Source organism: Colius striatus, chromosome 1, assembly GCF_028858725.1.
Source record: "Colius striatus isolate bColStr4 chromosome 1, bColStr4.1.hap1, whole genome shotgun sequence".
Lineage (NCBI taxonomy): Eukaryota > Metazoa > Chordata > Aves > Coliiformes > Coliidae > Colius > Colius striatus.
In genome coordinates, this window is record NC_084759.1 from 179,025,204 (window position 1) to 179,045,081 (window position 19,878).

At 43.5% G+C, this 19,878-nt stretch overlaps 1 protein-coding gene across 1 annotated transcript; it reads left to right on the plus strand.

The window, feature by feature from the left end:
• Positions 1 to 7,982: 7,982 nt before the first annotated feature.
• IFRD1 (interferon related developmental regulator 1) lies at positions 7,983 to 19,613 on the plus strand. Its single transcript, XM_062017396.1, has 12 exons — positions 7,983 to 8,318; positions 10,379 to 10,483; positions 11,390 to 11,471; positions 11,903 to 12,027; positions 12,307 to 12,464; positions 13,485 to 13,535; positions 13,625 to 13,803; positions 13,907 to 14,015; positions 15,867 to 16,001; positions 17,037 to 17,165; positions 18,144 to 18,239; positions 18,917 to 19,613. Exons 1-12 carry the CDS (start codon positions 8,273 to 8,275, stop codon positions 19,004 to 19,006), a joined length of 1,305 nt encoding a protein of 434 aa, XP_061873380.1. The 5' UTR covers positions 7,983 to 8,272; the 3' UTR covers positions 19,007 to 19,613.
• Positions 19,614 to 19,878: the final 265 nt, after the last annotated feature.

A 19,878-nucleotide genomic window follows, 5' to 3' on the forward strand; every position in this document is an offset into this window, starting at 1 on the left:
TTGTTACATTTCCCTCCATTCCATGAACAGATTTATGATTAAGAAATGACACCATTCGACATTACTATTTGGGCAGCCTGGCAACAAGTAGGTGACTATTAATCACAAAATATGGACTTTCAACAGGAAATTCTTGTTCTTGGGAGCAAGCAGTCTAATGCTGCCACTAATGACCAGGACAACAGAAACAAGGGGGTGTTAATGAAATTTAAAATTGCCATGTAAAGCAGGAGGTGGTGTCTTCACAAAGGGGGTTTTAAATATTGCCGAAGATGACCATGAAGCCTAGGCTGACAGAAATAAAGTACAATCTAGTCATGCATGGTGAAAGATCAAGGACTTGGGGACTAAAATGAATTTCAGGTCCAAGCTTGGGAGTTAGTTAATTGGAAATCATGGAAAGGTAGGAAATAAAGTACAGAATTCAGGCCTGTTTCAAGTAAATGTGATGGCAAACTATTTCAGATAAGGTATTTCTAATTGACAGAGAAGCGGAAAAGCTATCAATGACAGTGATGAGGCTTCATCTGGAATACTGGTCATCTATGCTCAAGGAAGATAAATTCCCATGAGAACCAGTGCAGAGAAAGACTGATAGACTGGTCAGAGGGGGAAAATCAACAATACTAAGGCCCAGATTCATGCTGCCCAACTCCAGGTTCTACACAAATTAATTAGGAGCATAGTCACCAGGTACTCCTATAGTCAATGGAAAGAGATAGGCGTCTCCAATCATTCAGCCTACCTAAGTTCTGACTTGGCTCCTAAATCAGGTGTTTTATTTAAATACTTCAAGCTACGTGGGAAGAATACTGCCCTAGGGAATTTGAAAGGCATCCTCAAAAACAAAGGTCGAGAAAGGAACCAGCTGCTCCCAGAAGTGTAAACACTACAGAAGAGGTGAAGGTCAGGTTTATTGGCAGGACAAACTGACAAATGCTGGGCACAAATGACTTGTTCTGATAAACAGAAGGTTGATCTTTGGAAACAGCCTTCCAAACGTAGGTGGGGGAATAAGAAACTTGGCTAGAATTAAATTGCAGCTGAATTAGTTCATTTAAGAACTTATGTTATGAACATACCTGGAAGAGCAAACATTTGAACTGCCAAATACTTAAAGGTCCCTCATGATCCTTTGTGCTATGCTTTTTGAATTTTGTTGCTACTGAGTACAAACTCAGGAAATCTTGAGGAAATCTTTATATCTACATGAAAAGGGTTGCCGTGTGTTTTGGTAAAGAATTCTTGGAAGGTGTTGCTGCTTTGTTGTTGTCTACTTGCATCAAGGGGAAGGATAGCAAAGTATTTTCTGAGAACAGAATTTCTCAAGAGGAAAACCAAGAACAGCTACAGCGCTGTGTCTGAGCTACCCCTGTGTTGTATATCCCAACAAGCTGAGAAAATGCTTGTGTTGCCCAAGGCAGGGGAGGCTCATGCTCCTCTGAGGTGGCCAATGCATGGCAAGGTGCTATTCAGAAGGAACAGAAATGCTACGGACATGCTTCCGGTTGGCATTGGCACATGTGGTGCATGCAGTAGAGTATGGATCTGGTGGCAAGTTCGGCCAAGTTAGCATACTTCCAGTTCATTACTGTTGCAGTAAAGGAAAATCATTGCCCACAGGCCAGCTCCATGAGAAAGCCTGAAGTGCTTGGGACATGCAGTTAAAAGTGTCCCAGCAAATACAAACACGGAGTATGGATTGTGGCTGTGTGTTGCCAAATGAGGTTGCGGAACACAGTCAAAGACCTGGCAAACAAACAGCTTGACAAGGACATGGGAGTTTGAGCATGGAGGGGTTTCGGCTAAAGCACTGGCAGAAATGCAATTTGGAGTATTATCTCCTGCTATTTAATCCTTCCTACTTTTCAGTGGAACAGGCCTCTGTACACATTGCCTGAAAATAATGAGGCAGAAACAGAGGAAACTGATTCCCCTACAAATGACACTAAATATTGGCTAAGCAGTTGGGTTGACAGTGTTATAACGCAATAGAAACGTGTTTGCTAAGGGGAACAAGATGTGTACTTTTGATTGCTGTATCACATGCTGGGGGAAAGGCTGTGTCACAGTCCTCTCATTCTCTCCAACCCTGATACTTTGAAGTCAACTTGCGGGAATGGAAGTTATTAACAATTTCAGGTTTAAACTTGAACCAAGAAAAATGATTTTAAAAAATACTTCATTTCAGAATAGCAGAAAATTGCTGATTTTCCTCGGTAATACTTAGCATCAACTTAGCGGTTGATATGAGGAAACCTGAAACTTTGCAAAACAGGGAGAGAACTAAGTGAAGCAAGACACAAACTGACAACATACAAGGGCTTAAAAGGCACAAAATATTTGCTTTTACAACGCAGTTTGACAACAGCACCAACGCTCATTACTCAAATTTTTTTATTCACTAAAACCCCACGAGAAACAATGAACTAGCCACAAATCTAGAGGCTCGTACATTTTTTTGTTAAAAAACTTGTTCACTGTTATTCTAGCAAAACCTTACTAGCTATTGCAAAATGTTTGCATGGGCTTTGTGTTTAACAAAGACTCTTATCTTTCTTTTTCCATGGGGGCACAGTTGCTCTGTAATGCAGTTATTGTTAGGGATAGTGTTTGTGGTCAGTTGCTATTGACAGTGACAGTCGAACTTCGGGCAGCCAAATTTAGACACGAAATTAATAATGGCATATGTACCAGAGAGCTTAAGCATGCATTGTTTCTTCATGATTTACCAGGAAAAATTCCTACTGAGGTCCAAGAAAGTTTGGCATGAGTAAGTCACAAATATGGAGCGAAGAATATGCCTCAAGAAAAGGAAATAAAGATCAGCATAATATGGATAAAATCATCCAAAAATATCTGGAGTATGAATGCAGCTGAATCTCCCTGCTGTGGAAAGTCAGGGCAGCATGTGTGACAGGGGATGTGCTCAGCTGCATAAAATAAATGATGTTTATGATAAAGTCCACTTGTACTGTGCTGCAGAAAAAAGTACCATAAATTTGAAAGACATCTTGCTTTTTACATGTAGAGTGCAATATATGCCTCTAGCGCTGTGTGTATAATATAAACACCACGAGGGCTGTGAGAAGATGGTATCTGTGACCACTAACTGCTTAGCTGATTTGACCTGTCATGCCTCTGTCTTAGCAGGCAGCCTTGCTAAATCCATCTGCTCATCACAAACCATTGAACAACTTTCCTGATTGATTTTTCCCTTCAAAATGTCCCCTGCATGTCCATACACACAGGGCTGCTGAAATTAGAGGAAAGAGTATGGGCTTGTTTTGCATCACCTTACAGCTCTGGACTTCAGCCAGCTGTAGGCATGAGGAACTTCCCTGAGTGACTGAAGTTACTCCTTCAGCTAAGACCAAAACTCCCTCAGGCTCTAATAACAGTCACTCCAATAGTGAGTCTGCCATCACATTTAATTTCATTCTGGGCTTGGGACTCTTAGATATAGTTGGACCACAACTGGTCAGCTTCCAAAATATAAATGAAATGGTGGGAGGTAACTGATGTAAGAAAACTGAAAGGACTTCCCACCTGGATGCTGTACAACTGTTGCTGCAATGCAACATTCCTGAAATATTACAGTGGGAACTGTTTACACCTCCAACAAGTGTTCCAGCAATCAAAGGGAAAAAAGATGCAGTGCTTGGCTTTCCCTTTCTATATTTTTATTTGAAGCTTGTATCTTACTGTTCCCCATTAAAAATTAATCACATCACTTGCAATAGCTCTCTCAGAAATGTGACTAATGATTCTGTAAGAACTGCTCAGATACATCTTGTATGTATGCATAGAAGTACACACATCCACCTGAGCACCTTCCCAGAGAAGACCTGACATGAGCTTTCCTTTCCAAATCTTAGTCTTCCTCCCCAGATACAAGATCAGGTGCCCTATCTATGTGAAGGAAATTAATGAGTTGCCTTTGCCCACAGAGTCAAGCAAATTCCATACCACTGGTAGCAACTGGAGCCAGAGCAGAGCAAGGCTGTGGTTGCAATTTGTTATGGGTAGATTTATTTTGGGCAGTGAGGCTACACATCAGCTTTTGGAGCATTAAGTGTTCCAGAGTAAGTCATTGCTAAAAGGTTCACACTCTGAAGGCCTGTCAGTCCTGGCAGGTCACTCAAAACACTGGCATTGTGGAGTATTTGTCCAGGGACTACTGTAGCATTGCCCATCTCCCGTCTTTGGAATCTCTTCTTGGTTCTGAGGTCTTTTATGACTGTGAGAAAGCTGACCATGCAATACAGTCCTTAAGCCCAGGATTCTCTTCTGTGTCTGAAGAGAGTTGTATCCTCAGGAATGGCAGAAAGAATAAAGAAAATCCAAAGTATTTTTTTTCTGCAAAGATAGAAGCATTGTGTCAAAAGAGGAGGACACATCCATGTGAACCAAAGATCCATATGATTCCCTCAATTCTGACTTCTTTACAGAATGTAATGGTGTAAACAAAGTGTGTCTGTCCATGCCTCAAATTGTTCATAAATTATTGTTTACATTTCTTTAAAATAAACCTTGGCATGTGAATACTGACTGAGGCACATATACTGACTCATTCACATACATATGTCCCTCAGCTACGCTCAAGTTCTTCATTAGACCTTTTATTGGGGCCTTTGTGAGCATTTAGCTGCCTGTACTTGAAGGCAGCTCTGCCATGGTACATGAGAAAGAGACATTAAGAAGTTGAGAGCTGCTTACTTTCACTCAGGACCTGTGCTTACGCTGAAGCACTCTCCCTTGGTCCTTGCCTGAGCTATGTTACAGATATGCCTTTGCATGGTCACGTACATGCTGGTGCAGATTCTGACCCGCCTAGGCTACTCCCAGATCCTTCCCACCTCATCACGTTGGGCTTGTCTGATGATGACCAGTTTGGTTGCTGGCTGGCCCTGGTTATTGTCACCAAACTTGATTCTGACCCTTATTTACTGACATGGCTTTCTGGTTTGACCTCAGACCTCCATATCTCTATGGTCACTTGGATCATCACTGGTGATCTGTACTCGTAGCTAAAAGTTGTAACCACCACCAGACCAGCTTTTCTCTTCTTGTTTGGGAGCTGTGGGGCTGCTCCTCCTTGGTAGCGAAGCCACAGCCGTGCCTGACTTGCTCTTGCCCTTCACCCCCAGCTTGCCTTGACACTTCATAAAACACGTTTTTCCAAAGGTTATCACCTGTCTGTTGTAGCGGTGCAAGCAATATGCATTCAAAGATGTAGAGAAGCTAGGTAGTGCACATGCAGAGACATACACAGGCAACATGGTACAACCAACAGAGTTGACTCAAAGCCACCCTTGCTTTGCTAGTTACTTCCTTATATGCTGCTTCTGCCCATGTGATCACCCACGGCCCAATTGATCAACTTGCAGCACCTGTTTCTGATAATTGGAAGTAGCTTGCCAGCTGCATTAACTTGTCCCCACCAGCTTTATTCAAGCTGGCTGGTCCAAGCCACATTTGTGCCTACACCTCTTACTCACCACTGGTACCATTGGTACCCATGGGACTGTAACACCTCTAACACCAGCAGCTCAAGCACAAGGCAGACAGTAGGTACACAGATTGCCAGCACCATGTGACTCCCTTGTTGGCCACAGATTTTTGTTAGGGTTTCCTTAAGCCAGCCTGCTGGCGCCACATGTATCTGCCAATAGGATAAATCACGATAGTGGGCAAGAAGTCAGCAATTGAGACAAAGAGACTGTTTTGTCACAGCCAGCCAGCAACGCAAAGCAGTGGTAGGCAACTCCTCTTGTGTGATCTCACTGAATGGTTGGCCAGATATCCAAGGAATCTTGGTAACCCGGAGACTACGTGTTTCAGAAGTCCAAGTAAAATTCAAAGAGGTGACATGTCCACAGTAGTCACAAGTTCTCTGGTTTTGTCACGTTCAGTAATTTATTTCGGTTATCTGAGTCTGTTTTTCTATCTTAGCAGTTGCTTTTCCCACCTCAGCTGCAACATTCTCCCCTCTGCTTCTGAAGGGCTTTACCTCCACCTGTCCTGCTGAGACCATCTTCAAACACTCTTCATTCTTCCAGTTCTGTCATGAGGTACTACTGCTGTCATTCCTGCCCACTACAGGACACCTGCACTACCCATGCGTGCATGCAGAGTTCTGCACGTTGTTCAGACTCTGTCACACCTGCAAGGAGTTCAGCATTAAACCTCATCCTCACCTGCAGCCTCAGACAGCACAGTTGTGAGACTGGGCCATCAGCATCAGGGCAAAGACTTCAGGCCGGTTGAGCCTCCTCCTCTGAGATTAATCAATTTAAGAGGGCTGTCACACAGGAGATTGCTAGGGCATGGCTGATTTCACTACAATGGTATTGGCATCTGCATCTCAAATACTCCCACTGTGCAGTTTGTTTGGCTGTTGTTAGGTGCTGCAGCTCACCCAGCACTGCTCCTGCTCTAACAAGTAACCCTTAGGTACCCAAGGGTGCAGTTATGCCATCCACATTTAATTGCAGCTCCTCTGTCTGCTTACCTGGAAGGCTGCCCTTTGCTCCAACATTTCATCCTGAAGGAGGAAAACTGGTGCCTCCGAGACACTTGTGTGCTGTCCTGTACACACGCTTGGATATACTGACTTGTGTCTCCCTTCTGGGCTTCTTAAAATAGGATGCTGAAAGAACAGGCTAGACTTTCTCAGAAATCTGACTCTCTCAGGCCCAAGGAATTGTTCCAGGAGGCTCATGCTGCACAGCAATGCAAAACACGGTGCTCTAGCAGTGCCCACAGCTATCACAGCTGACAGCTACCACTTCCTAGGAACAGACACTACCCGCATTTCCTTATCCAACACGCACAAGCAGGGCACTAAACCCCATTTCCTTCATTTTTCACGTAGCATTTATGAGGAATTGTTGTAAAAGCTTGCCTTGCTGGAAGTCAGCGTAAAGACATTTTGTAGGTGAAGGAATTGAAATAGTCTAACCACTATCATGCCTTAAGTAACATTCAGCATGTTTTGCTCAATTGCCTTTAACCCACCTCAAATCCTGTAGTACCCTCACGGCTCACCCGCGAGAATTCACACTCACTTTTCAGAAGCGTTATTAACTACACTCTTCCCGATGGATAGGAATGATATTTTTTTCTTTATTTGAAGCTCAGAAGACAAACAATATATATTTGTATTAAAAATAAACGCATATATAACTGAAGTACAAGTCTCTAAGTTGCAAGATAGAATTGACAGAAATATGACAACCAAAACCATTTGGGTGTGCGGGAGAAAACCCGTCGTTGGGTAGTAAAGCCATCTCTCCTCTGCATCAGCTCCGAGACGAGCGGCCCAGGGCGGAACCCTGCCGGCAGCTCGCAGGGGCCGCACGCTGTGCTCAGCGCCGAAGGCGGCCCGTGCGCCCACGGCTACCGCACGTGGCAAAACCGCGCTCACATTTCCACGAACGCGGCTCGCGGCCCCATACGACCGCCTGGGTGCTCCTTCGTCTGGCCTGCCGGGGCTCCTCCCCGCCAGCCACGGCCTCGGGTGCAGAGCCTTTTCCCCCGCAGCGGGCCCTGGCGGCTCGCGTCGGTTTCAGGCGCCCCGAGGAGCGCCGGCGGGGAGCCACTGGCGGCTAGCCCACCGCTCCTCGCTCGCCCCGCGGCACCGCGCGGCGTGCAGCCTGTGGGCTGCACCGCCCGCTGGAGCCCCGCCGCCAGCCCGAGCCCGCGGCCCGGCGCGGGTCAACCGGGGTCGCCACCGCACCCCCCCCACCACCCGCGGGCTGACGGCCCGGCCCGCCGCTCCCGGCGTGCACCACGGCGTGGCGCGCGAAGCGCCGATGACGTCGGGGCCCCGCCATTGGCTGGGCGAATGCCCCCGTCACGCACTCACACGGCTGACTCACCCACCGGCGGCCGCAGCGCACGGCCATTGGCGGCGGCAGCGGCGCGTCACGGGGCCCCGCCCCCGCAGCCCCGTGGCCTATAAAAGCCGCGCCGGCGCCCACTCCGCGCCTTTCGCCCCGGGTGTCTGAGAGGAGAAAGATGCATCGACTCCGCTCACGGGCCTCCACCGGGATTTCTGCCTTCGCCGCCGGTTCGTCCTCCGTCTGCTTTCGTCAATCACCTCCGCTGCCCCGGCCCGGGAAGTCGGCCTCGCAGAGGCGTTGGAGTAAAAAGCGATCCTGCTCTTCTATCGGCTGATTGTCGCTGATTCCCAGGCGGGGGGGAGCAGAGAGACCGAGACCCGGAGAGGGGCCGCGGGAGGCAAGCCGAGCCGGGCGCCGCTGCGACCATGCCCAAGCCTAAGAAGCGGGGAGGCAACCACCAGCGCGGAGCCGGTAAGCTCGGGCGAGCGGCCTCGCGGGGCGCGGAGGTCACCCGGCGTTTCCTGCGGTCGTCTGAGCCGCCGGGGGAGGTTGGCGGCCTTCGTCGGCGAGAGGGGCTGGGGCCGCTCGGGTCGGCTGTGCTCGGTGCCACGCGGCGAGAAGGCGGCGGTGGAGGCACGCGCGGCCGCACGGCGAGACGGGGACGGGCCGGGCCGGAGCCGGGCGGCGCCGCCGCCGGCCTGATCGGAGCCGGCCTAGAAACCGCCACCTCACGCCGTGTCCGCGCATGCGCCCGGCGGCGCGGGCGGCCCGGGGGGGCGGCGGGCGGCGGCCGTGCCTGGCGCCGCCGGCGACTTGCAGCGCCCCGTGGGCAGCGGCTGGCCCTGCCCGGCGCCGGCGGCCTCTGCCCGGACGCCGCTCCGGCGGACCCGAGGCAGCGGGAGGAGCCGGGCTGCCCCTGGGCTGCGTGGGCGCGTCCCTGACAGGGCCCTGGCCTTGCTGGGTCGGGGGGCGGCTGCTGCTGTCGCTCCGGTGTCTCGGGCTGCTGGTGAGGCACCACGTCGGCGTGTTGTGCTCGATAGGCTGCAGTATATTTAAAGAAAATCGTTTTAGCGCCCGAAAGGGTATTAGAAAATGAGTAGCCTTCGTAAGGACCCAGGATGCGAGTAGCTGAAGTGCTGATGCATGTCAGAGTGGAGACTTTCTGGGTTGGTGAGAAATTTCAGGCAGCCGCAGTGAGTCTATGCACAGACTAAGTCTCTGGTGTCAAATGTTCAGGAAGTGACCAATTCACTAGGTCTTTGTGCAGACGCTTTTATTTTAGTTTGTGAAGGGCTGGCAGTCCTTGCCACTTCTCCCATCAAACTTCCCTGCTTGGCATCACTAGAGGGAAGGAGGTGGCTGTGCCAGAGTTCTCAGCTTCCTGATTTCTTGATCTATGCGTCAGTCAACGTTTGTCCTTTTTAACTATAGGAAACATCAAGGCTTATGGTCAGTGATACAAATAGATGGCTTATAGCTAAGAGCTGCAAAACCTCTGAAGTGTGAATTTAACTTTACTATAAGCCCTTGGACAGTGATCAACTCAAGGTTTATTCTGTCTAGAATAAACCCCAATTAACCCCAAATAAGTTTTTGGTGTCCAGAAGCCTGCCTGAAGCTGGCAAGCACTGTGCACTGTATTCTTAAATAATGTAGAATCAATTGTACCACAAAAGAATGGATTGAAGAGTAGAAATCTGAGTTCTGAAAATGACATTTAGGATCTATTGGAGAAATAACAGTGAAACTATTCTTTTTTTAATCCACTTTAGTAAGTGCAGATTAAGTGCTAACATAGGACAGCACATTAAGGGCTATGATAGGACAGTGGGAGAAATTACAGTATTTTCAGGTCAAACTCCTACTCTTAATGCTGTAACAATAAGATACAGATGTGAAAAGTTGTAGACATAAGAATAATAGTGCTTTCTTTAAAAAGATGGAAGTTACTGGATCAAGTAACTTCTTGATCCTGAGAGGGATTTTTTTTTCCTGTTGAAGCATTTGATATTCTGGCTTGTGTTTGCTGTTCAGTATTCAGGGTAGAACATTGCTGATGCTGCACCTGATATACTTAATCCCATAAATCCTTCACTCAACTGGGTACTGCATGTTTGCCTAAATGTGTAACTTATCCCAGCTTGAAGTCCCTCAAAGTTGTATGGCAGTATTTCTAGGTAGCCTATCCTAACATGTACGTTAATATAGAGCTGTTCTTAAAGCACAATCAGAGGAAATTGCATTAACTTGATTGTAGAAAGATCCTAAGTTTGGAGTTAGTATTCTGCCAATACATTGTAAACCAGGAGAGTTTTTTCTCATCATTCACAAATGATTTTCCAGAACAGAGCAGCTAAGTCTTCAGAACCAAGAGGTGAGAGGGAAAGATCTATCAGAGGCAAGAAATGTGCTTTCTGTGTCTGAGTCAGGGAGAGTGAATCTGTTGGGATGGTTAAATTGTATTTTTGCTGTTCAGATCTTCCTTTTGCATATGAAAATTGACCAAACTGTTGTATTAATCTTTCCTTAAGGTGGTCAGCCCAGAAACGTGCAGCCTTTTAGCGATGAAGATGCTTCAATTGAAACTATGAGCCACTGCAGTGGCTTCAGTGATCCTGCTAGCTTCACTGAGGATGGTATATTCTTTCATTTATTTGTCTTTCTAAAAACATAAAACCTCAACTGACTTAAGAGTTTTAAGTACTAGTCTGTAAGTAGCGGTAGCACAATAATGACAGTCTTGTTAAACTCTGTATGACTGTTAATGTAGTGGCTCTTGTTTTGCTTGGTAAGAATATACTCTGGATTTTGTGAGCCTCTTGTGAAACTATTACATGTCTTTTTATTAGACATATATATAGTGCTGACTTTTGGAGACAGCAAGGATCTTGATGTGCATTGTAAGACATTAATTTTCAAAACACACGAGTTTGAGTTGGAGTAATCTTTGCCTGTGAACTAGATTTGGCCTCTGTCTCCACTACCATCTCTGCAACTTGGACTACTCAAATGTCATTTTGGTGGGAGGAGGGGACCTGAAAGCCTGCTTCAAGGGCATAAGGCAAGGAGCCTTCCCTGTGGATACTTGCTGCTCATAACTGAGCTGCTGTTGTGGAGGGATCTGAAGAGGTGGCCAGTGGGACAAGCTGTGTAGTTCATGCTGCATCAGCAGGAAATTGGCAGCAGCCTGGCTCTGCAGCAGAAGGAGGTGGAGTGGGGTGAATGGAAATATGTTGCAGACAGGATTGGCTGATGGGTGTCAGTTGTAGCAAATTTATGTAAGACCTGATTAGCTCCCTCATTTATTCTTGACACATGTTAGAAGGAGGTGTAGAAACAGCACAGATGTATCAAGGAGTCAATTTTTGTAAAAGTATTCTAAGGGGCAGTTTGGTGTAGTAGGCTTAACACCATTCTGTTGCTGAATGATAGTTGTTGTCTGGTTGCTTTCTTATTAGCATAAAATCCATTTAGTGTTGGATACTACTGTGTCTGCTAGTAAAATGTTTATCAGTAGGACTAAGTTATTTCCTCTGGATTAGGGCCTGAAGTTGATGAAGAAGCCACACAAGAAGACTTAGAATACAAATTGAAGGGATTTATTGATCTCACATTGGATAAAAGGTATAGTATGCTTTGAAGAAAAATGTTCATAGTTTTCTGACTTTCTCTGCTAGAATAAGGGAGATAGGCATCAAATATTTTTTACATATTCACTGACATTACAATTATTTCATGCTGGAGAAGACTTGCATTTCTTATAGACCTGAAAAGACCTTTCTTTCTCTACCAAATTCTTGGATAAGTAAAAGTCACGCTTTCTTTTCCTAATAGCATGGAGTAGTGACTTTCTAGTCTGATGGGCTACAGTGAACTATTATCTCCAACCCAAGTTTCTTCCTCCTTGAGGAAGGAGGCAGTTCATAGCATTTTGTACTTCACGGTACTGATGTGGGCACTACTTCAAAAAAACACAAACTACCATAAAAACAAAAGCCTGAGCATCAACTAATAATGTGCAGATTTCAAGAAGTCTTCCCTCTCTTTTCTAACAGCGCAAAGACAAGACAAGCAGCTCTTGAAAGTCTGAAAAGTGCTTTTTCTTCTAAAATACTGTATGAATTTATCATGGAAAGGAGAATGACACTAACTGATAGCATTGAACGCTGCATAAAGAAAGGTAATTAGAGTACTTGCTATTACAAAGCAATAAGCCTGCAAAATAGCACATTGTTTAAAAGGAATTAAGAAGCTGTGAAGCTTCTCTGTAAAGTACTAGAGTGTTCAAATTAGTTATATTAACAGTTTTTTTTATTAAAGTGCTATATTTTAACTGACCTAGAAATTATCTTCTGTCTGTTGCTTTCTGAGTTTACACTTGCAAGTTTTTGGACTAATTATCTTTAAAGGAAGGAAACAATGCAGAAGGTGATTACTCATCAGAGGGTGTTGCCTGTAGGTAAGAGCGAGGAGCAGTGTGCAGCTGCCGGGCTGGCGTGTCTGCTGTGCGTGCAGATGGGATCAGGAATTGAAAGCGAAGAGATTTTTAAGACCCTTGGTCCAGTTCTGAAGAAGGTCGTCTGTGATGGAACAGCCAGCGTCCAAGCCAGGCAGGCTGTAAGTTTAATGTGTTTATTTGCCAGACAGGGACAGAGGGCAGTTTCTGACCAGCTCACTATTGTGTAATCCAGAACTAAAGGTTACTCCACTAGCTTAAACTCACACTGTTGACGTATGCTCTGAATGATACATAGCATTTCTCATTAGCTTACAGTTTCATCTTTAAAGTTGAACATCATTCTCTTCTTCAACCTGGGAACTTCCTTAAAGAGTTATTATATCTGGTATTTTGTCAAGTGTCTTAACTCACTGTGCTGCAATTTCCTTACTGAGGTTCTAAGGGCTGATGTTGAAAATCTACAGGAAAAAAAGTTTTCTCACTGACTAATGTATCCTGCCTATATTAATTTTAACTTCTTTAACATCAGAGGAATGTTAATTATGCAAATATGATACAGTTGCAGAGAGCAGGCATAGAAGTCCATCATGATACATTCATGCTATCAAGTGTTTTAAGTTTTTTGCCCAGTCATCTGTATGTCATAAGTATATTTGAAGTGTTGACTGAAGATGGTCTAAAGCTCTTGCCAGTAGGTGTTTTTAAACTTTAAGAGTTTTAACTAATACTCTCCAACTTGTAGCTGGACACTTGTATTTTACTCAAACTGTGTCACAGTAGACACTGCCAACTGGGAGATGAAGTGGTATTAGTTCAAAAGCAGTTGTTCCCACAAATAAGTCATTAAAGCTTGTCTTGTTTAAGTGTGGTTTTGAGTCCTCTGAGGTTAGTGCCAACATCACTTAAAAAAATGGGCTCTTTTTCTTAACTCATAACAGGAGCCTGAGTATAATGGAGAGGATAGAGAAGAGATGTGTAGGACCTCAGGGTAAAAGTTGGAAAGTGCTCTTGAAGTCCAGTGTGTTCATGTCACTTTATTGTAATAGTGGGCAGAGAGGGGAAAATATTTTCCACAGCTGTCAATAAATATCATATGTCCCTTACTGTTTATCAGCATAATTTCTGCTAGTGAATCCTCATGGGATTTTAAAAACTGACCTTTTTTCTTTTTCATCTAGTGTGCAACCTGCTTAGGGATTTGCTGTTTCATTGTCATTGATGACATTACGGTGAGGATCAATAATTTTTTCTAATATCAACTGACTATGAAGATGTGTGGACCTTGGACCACTTACGTGATATTTCTTCTTCTGTTCAGGAACTGTATTCTACTATGGAATGCCTGGAAAACGTCTTCACAAAGGCCTATCCGCGAGACAGAGACACTAATGGTGTATCAAGTACTCATAATACTGTGCTTCACATCAGTGCTCTCTTAGCATGGACACTGCTGTTGACCATTTGTCCAATGAATGAAGTGAAGAAGAAAATAGAAATGTGAGTATCTTTCTTGGAAAATCACATTTGTAATGACTGTTTTTATATACAGTGAAGTGGGGTCAACAAAATTTACCTCAATGAAATGTGGCTTACTCCTCAGGCACTTGCATAAACTTCCAAGCCTACTGTCTTGTGATGATCTCAGCATGAGAATAGCTGCTGGAGAAACACTCGCCCTTTTGTTTGAACTGGCACGCGAAACGGATGCTGTAAGTAGATGAAAATTTAGCTGCTGACATACATTGGGATGGTGGCAGGATAAATGATTTCACCTGAGTTGCATAGCACCCCAAATGTCAACAAGTGGCAGGAAATTCGCTAGATTGTTCTTTGTAATGAGTCTGCTCCAATTCTAAGTGGTTATAGTAATGATTCACAGCAATTTAGCTTGTACTTCTACACTAATTTCCATATTGCAAAATAGGACCAATTTAACAACACACCTTAAACAGTACTGAAGAGCAACTGGAAACGTAGTGTTGGGTGGCTTAAAACTTGAATCCAACACTGGCTTTAAAAGAAAAATTAAGAAAAATCCCAGGAGAGATTCTAAGATGAAACAATATTGTTTGCTATAGTGGGAATACTCATTAGACACTTAAGCAGACAAGTTCAGTGATTCACAACCTGCACAATTCTGTTCTTTTAGTTAAAAATCTCTTCTTCAGTAGGAACCATGTTGAATTTAAGGTACCTTGAGAAGAATAACTAGTCTTGCATGATGGTTTCACAGCATCCGTGACTATTCAGTTGGAGAGTTAAGTCGGTCAACTTAAGGGCACAGATACCAATTCAGTGACTTTTCTTGGGATTAGTTTTTGAGGTGGATTAGGTGCAGACTTTTTGCTATTAACTCATATAGAGCTCAACTTGCCTTAACGTTCTTTAGTATGCCTTATTAGTTTATGAACTGTGTTCTTGAACGCACTGAAGGAAACGGTTGCCACTTATGCATGGCACAGTTTAGGAGAGCTGCCTGACTGGCTCCTAGCTTAGTTAAGGTTCCTCTGCTTTGCCAGAACAGTGTCCAAAGTGAAAGGATAATGCCACTTGAGTCAGGATACGTGACACGCTAACACTGCATAATCTGAAACAATATGTTGAAACTTTTGTGCAACTGGAAACATTACGGATTTGAATCTTGGCTGTGGAAGCCAAATTTGAAAGACAGACAGCTGAACTTGATCCTGTATTTGGTAGGTAACTGAAATCTTCAAGACATTAACAAATGAGACAATATTCACTAAAAGCTGCTTCATTCCCTTGAGGAAATGTGCCTTTAATCATTAGACATGATTCTCTTAGGATCTTTACCAAGCAGTGCAGATGAAAAGTGCTTCATGTGTTTGATCAGTTTATTTCAAAAAGCACGCAGTAAATTCAGTATAGTTCGTTGAACGATGAAACATTCAGATTCAAAAAAACAAGAGAAACTTATTTTTACATAAATTTCCATACAGTCTTACAAATCCAGGTAAACTACTGCTGAACTAGTAAATGTAGGGGAGCAAATATTTCTTGATGAACAACTATGCGTTAGAGTTGACTTGAAGTGTTTTGTTAAGCACTTTTTTTACTGCTTTCTAGTTAAGACTAAATATTCTGTGCTGTCAGTTTTAACGGTGTCTCATGATCCATCTGCAGCAGCATGAATTCAGTGTTGATAACCTGAAAGTGCCCTCAGCTTGTCAAACCTGGCTGCCACTCTTGCCAGCAGATCAGTTAGGCAGTTTCAGTCACTTGGAATTATGGAGCAGAACAGACGGATTGGTATATATACACAGTGATGGAGCTCTAGTGTTCCATGTGGCCCTCGTAATGAGCTGGGCTTGGATAAACTGAGTGCTGTGACCTCATTCTTACTGCTTAAACACTGCAAACAAAACCACAAGAAGTTAGTGCCATCTCTGTCTCTTTAAATAATAAGTAGCAGGTTGTAGGGGTCTGGTGCCTTGAATTTGGAGAGATCCATTTTCTTATTTGCTGGGAAAGGTCTTGAAGCCTGAAACTTTAGAGGGAAAAAAAACCAACCCAAACCACCCTAATTTTTTTTTTATTAGGATTTCTTTTATGAAGATATGGAACTTCTAACAGAGAAACTAAGAGCTCTGGCCACCGATGGAAACAAGCACCGAGCCAAAGTAGACAAAAGAAAGCAGCGATCTGTCTTCAGAGACGTTCTGCGAGCTGTTGAGGTGATTCTTGTGTCTCACTTTGAATATCTGGATTGTAACTATGTAGTGTACAATTTAATGAAAATTATTTTATTATTAAATAGAATTTCCATTTCAATGGAAGCATCAGGAAGAAATTTTTAAAATGAGATTTCAAATTCCGATCACTTGCGCAAAATGGAACTGCTTTTTTAAGAATGTAAAACAAAGTAAAACTTCATTCATTTTGCTCCAAACTTAGTGTCCATAATGAAGAGTATGTTTTGCTTTAGAGGAGGCTAGACACTGCACTGTAAATACTAAATTGCTTACACCATGAGCAGCCTTTTTCCATAGTGAGCTTTATAGGACATCAAATTTGTGTTAAGAATTCTGTGAAGAGGTTTATTGTAAAATATCTATTGAACTGCTGTGTATAACAAGCAAAAAGCAACTTAGCAGTAAGGTACGCTTCCAACTGGCACTTCTGTCGGGGTCTGAAGTGTTTGTGTATGGGGAGAGCTGTTGTCATAATTGTGCTGCAGTCTTCTGTCTTTCCATATCCACATTAAGAGAACAATGCATAAGGCAAGACTCTCATAGTTGGGTTAGTGACATAACTTCTGAGTAAGGCAAATGTCAAATGGCCATCACTTTAATGGATACCTTGTACCTCTCAAACTGGATTTTTGACATGTCAGATAATTACTTTTTACATTACTGTATGGTTAAGACCAACTAAATATTAGTTGACATTCAGAACAGTCAAACATCTCAGAAGCTAAGGAGAAGACTTTGAAGTGGTTTGAAGTCACCTTTGAGATCCTGCATGTAGATGCATTGAAGTCCCTTATTAGCACTTACTACATTGCTTTGTCACAAATGCAGCTCACCTTGCTTGAAAGGTGGGGACTAGATGAGGCTTACAAACTGACTAAAAGGTGACTCCTGCACCCAGAACGCTTTTTTCTTTCTGGAGATAAGTACCATTCTTAAAGTCATTTTAAAGATGAATGCAAAGTTCATTTTGAAGCTTAAATTAAAATTACATATGTTGTTTCCTTTAACTTTGGACAGGAGCGTGACTTTCCCACGGAGATGGTGAAGTTTGGACCTGAGCGCATGTACATTGACTGCTGGGTTAAAAAACAAACGTATGACACCTTCAAGGAGATTCTGGGGTCGGGGATGCAATATCACTTGCAGGTGAGCTGCTGTTTGATACATGCTTGGACTGTTGTTCCCTGTCTGGCTTTGTAGTAACTTGATCTGACCTACAAAATCACGAGTAGAACTTGGTGAAATGACAGACTTTGCTTTAGAAGTGTTCACAGACAGCACTTACAGAATGAACTGCAGTGAGCTGGGACTGTCTGGATGAGCTGCCTCAGAATTGTAGCCTGGATGTGCCGAGTTAGCAATTAGAAGACTTGTCCAAGAAGTAGAGAGATTCAAGCTGAGTACCTTCTTAGCTTTGGGGTTTTTTCTGAGTCCTTATGCTCCATTTTAGCAGAGTGGTGTAGCCATCTGGCTGCTATAAAGTTGCATGCCACCACCCTTACTCTTCAAGCCTATGAAAAGGAATGCAAGGTTTTAGTCAAAAATAAGCAATGCAGCTTGCAGCCCAATTATGACAGCATTCCAAAACGTGGAGGATTAGTCTTTCTTAGTTCTATAAACTGCTAGTCATCTGTTCAGATCTGTAGCAAAGACAGGAACTCTGACTTAAGAGTATATGGTCCCCAATTGTTATGGCAAGTATGGGGTTAAAATCTTCAGTCTGGAGTCAGTTGTTTCTGTGTGAGAGACCAGGCATGTGGCAGTGTTCAAATTTTTTTTCAAATGCTATTTTTACAGTCAGATATTTTCAAGTTGGTGTGCTGTGAGACTCTACAGATCTGCACCCAGCCTAATCTTGTGTAGAAATAACAGAAGAGTGTCTAATTTATAGGGACAAAATAATCAAGAGGAGGGGTGAGGGGACCGTCTCTGTCTTGTGTCAAAAGCGGGGCTTTAGTTCTTAGCCCTATTCTGATTAAAGGAAGAAGTGTTCCCTGGCGTCATTGCAAAAGTTTGTGTCAGATTGCTACTGTTTAGTACTGGAATACTTGACATTTATCAATAGTCCTCTTTGGCCACTCAATCGGAAGAGGAAACTGATAATTTTGTTTGTTTCTTGTTTAGTCAAATGACTTTCTTCGGAATGTGTTTGAGCTTGGTCCACCAGTAATGCTAGATGCTGCAACTCTTAAAACAATGAAGATCCCCCGTTTTGAAAGGGTAGGTTATTACACCTTAATGTGTTTTCTTTCCATTGCACACTTCAGAAGCTGTGATCTTTAAACCTTTCAGTTCTGATGGTGCCCCATATTGTCCTGGAGGAATCGTGCATCTTGGAGCTCTAATTTTTAGACTTTCCATGGGGCATGTGTGTGCTGCTGCATTTCTCCTGGGGGCTCTGAAGGTTGACGTGGTTGCTGATAGGCACCAGATTCACACTCCATACGCGTGAAACTGGGACTCTTACAAGACCGTTAGGTTTTTGGGTCAGGACATATAGGGAACCACGGAAACTAAGTCTTCACAAAGAGAGTATCCTGAGCTCTCTGATGTGAAGTGACCACTCGGAGGATGGCTTTGTTCTGTTGGCTGTGAATGTACTCATCCCCTGTTCGGCAGCATGTGGAACAGTGCTACCAAGTTCAGTCCAGGGGGCAAGCTCCATCGGCTTTGTGTCTGTGGGATGTTGAAGACTGACCAGCTTTTCTTACTCAGGCCAATGTATCTGTGTAAAAATTATCAGCCTTAGGTGCAAAGATACTGCACTATACATTTCAGAAGGCCTCCCAGTTTACTTCAGAGGTCAAAAACATTTCCAGCTGTTTGTTATTAAGAGTTTTTCTAAAGGACATAAGCCTTTTGATCATCTATGATTAACTTTTCCTTTTCTTTTGTAGCATTTGTACAACTCTGCAGCATTCAAGGCTCGGACAAAGGCTAGAAGTAAATGTCGTGATAAAAGAGCGGACGTGGGGGAATTTTTCTAGTTCTCCTTTTCCATGGGGTTCAATTTTAAATATTTGATAATGAAGATATTTGTAACCTTTTAATTTTTAAATTTCTGTAGTCACAGTTTGCACTTGTGCATAGAGACATTGTATAAAGTCTGTAAATATGATGCATGTTGTTGCTTAGTTGCGTATATGCTGTATATAGATCGATGTAAGATTGAGTGCAGGGATACGTTATAACACTTGCATTAGATGCAACTTGCTCCAAAGGTGAATATATTCTAACTGAACTGCTGAATAGGGCAGTAATTGTAGTCAGAGTCTGTGTCAGATTGGATTCCTTTTCTATAAGGTAAAACAAATGAGTTCATTGACCAAGTATTTTGGTAGGAATGTGCTAATATGAAAAGAAGAATTTGTGTGAAATTATTTTAGTAAACTTCTGAACTCCTCGGTGGCAGGGGGACAAAAATTTCTATATAGTGTGACTTTATCCTGAAGGGGGGGACTATGAAGTCAAATTGCCTTCACTTAGAGTGAAGTAGTGAATGACAAATACTTGCCTCAATGTGAAATTAAACTAAACTTCTTGTGTTCTGAAATTGGATGTTTAATTTTTGGAATAAAGATGTTTCTCACTGTTTTCTGTGTAGAAGTGTTTACTGTGTAAATGAAAAGATGGAACTCTAGCAAAATCTAAAGGTTAAAACAGTTGAGCTTATCTGCCCACAGGTGTGTGCCTGGGTTGGTCTCAGTGCTTTAGTAGATGCTACATGAAACTACCTTGCTGTGGTATATCTTATTTACATATGGTCTGCTCAACAGCCTGCAGTTGATTTGTCATTGCTTTTGTAATGGTCAGATGATTCCTAGTTGTGGTACTGCAAAACACCTCATTTCTTATCTTA

Bases quoted from the DNA above. Each gene is read 5' to 3' on its own strand.
- IFRD1 (XM_062017396.1), top strand. From the start codon at position 8,273: ATGCCCAAGCCTAAGAAGCGGGGAGGCAACCACCAGCGCGGAGCCG. The intron at 12,465-13,484 runs GTAAGTTTAATG...TTTTTCATCTAG, and splicing joins GCGTCCAAGCCAGGCAGGCT to TGTGCAACCTGCTTAGGGAT. The intron at 13,804-13,906 runs GTGAGTATCTTT...CTTACTCCTCAG, and splicing joins GTGAAGAAGAAAATAGAAAT to GCACTTGCATAAACTTCCAA.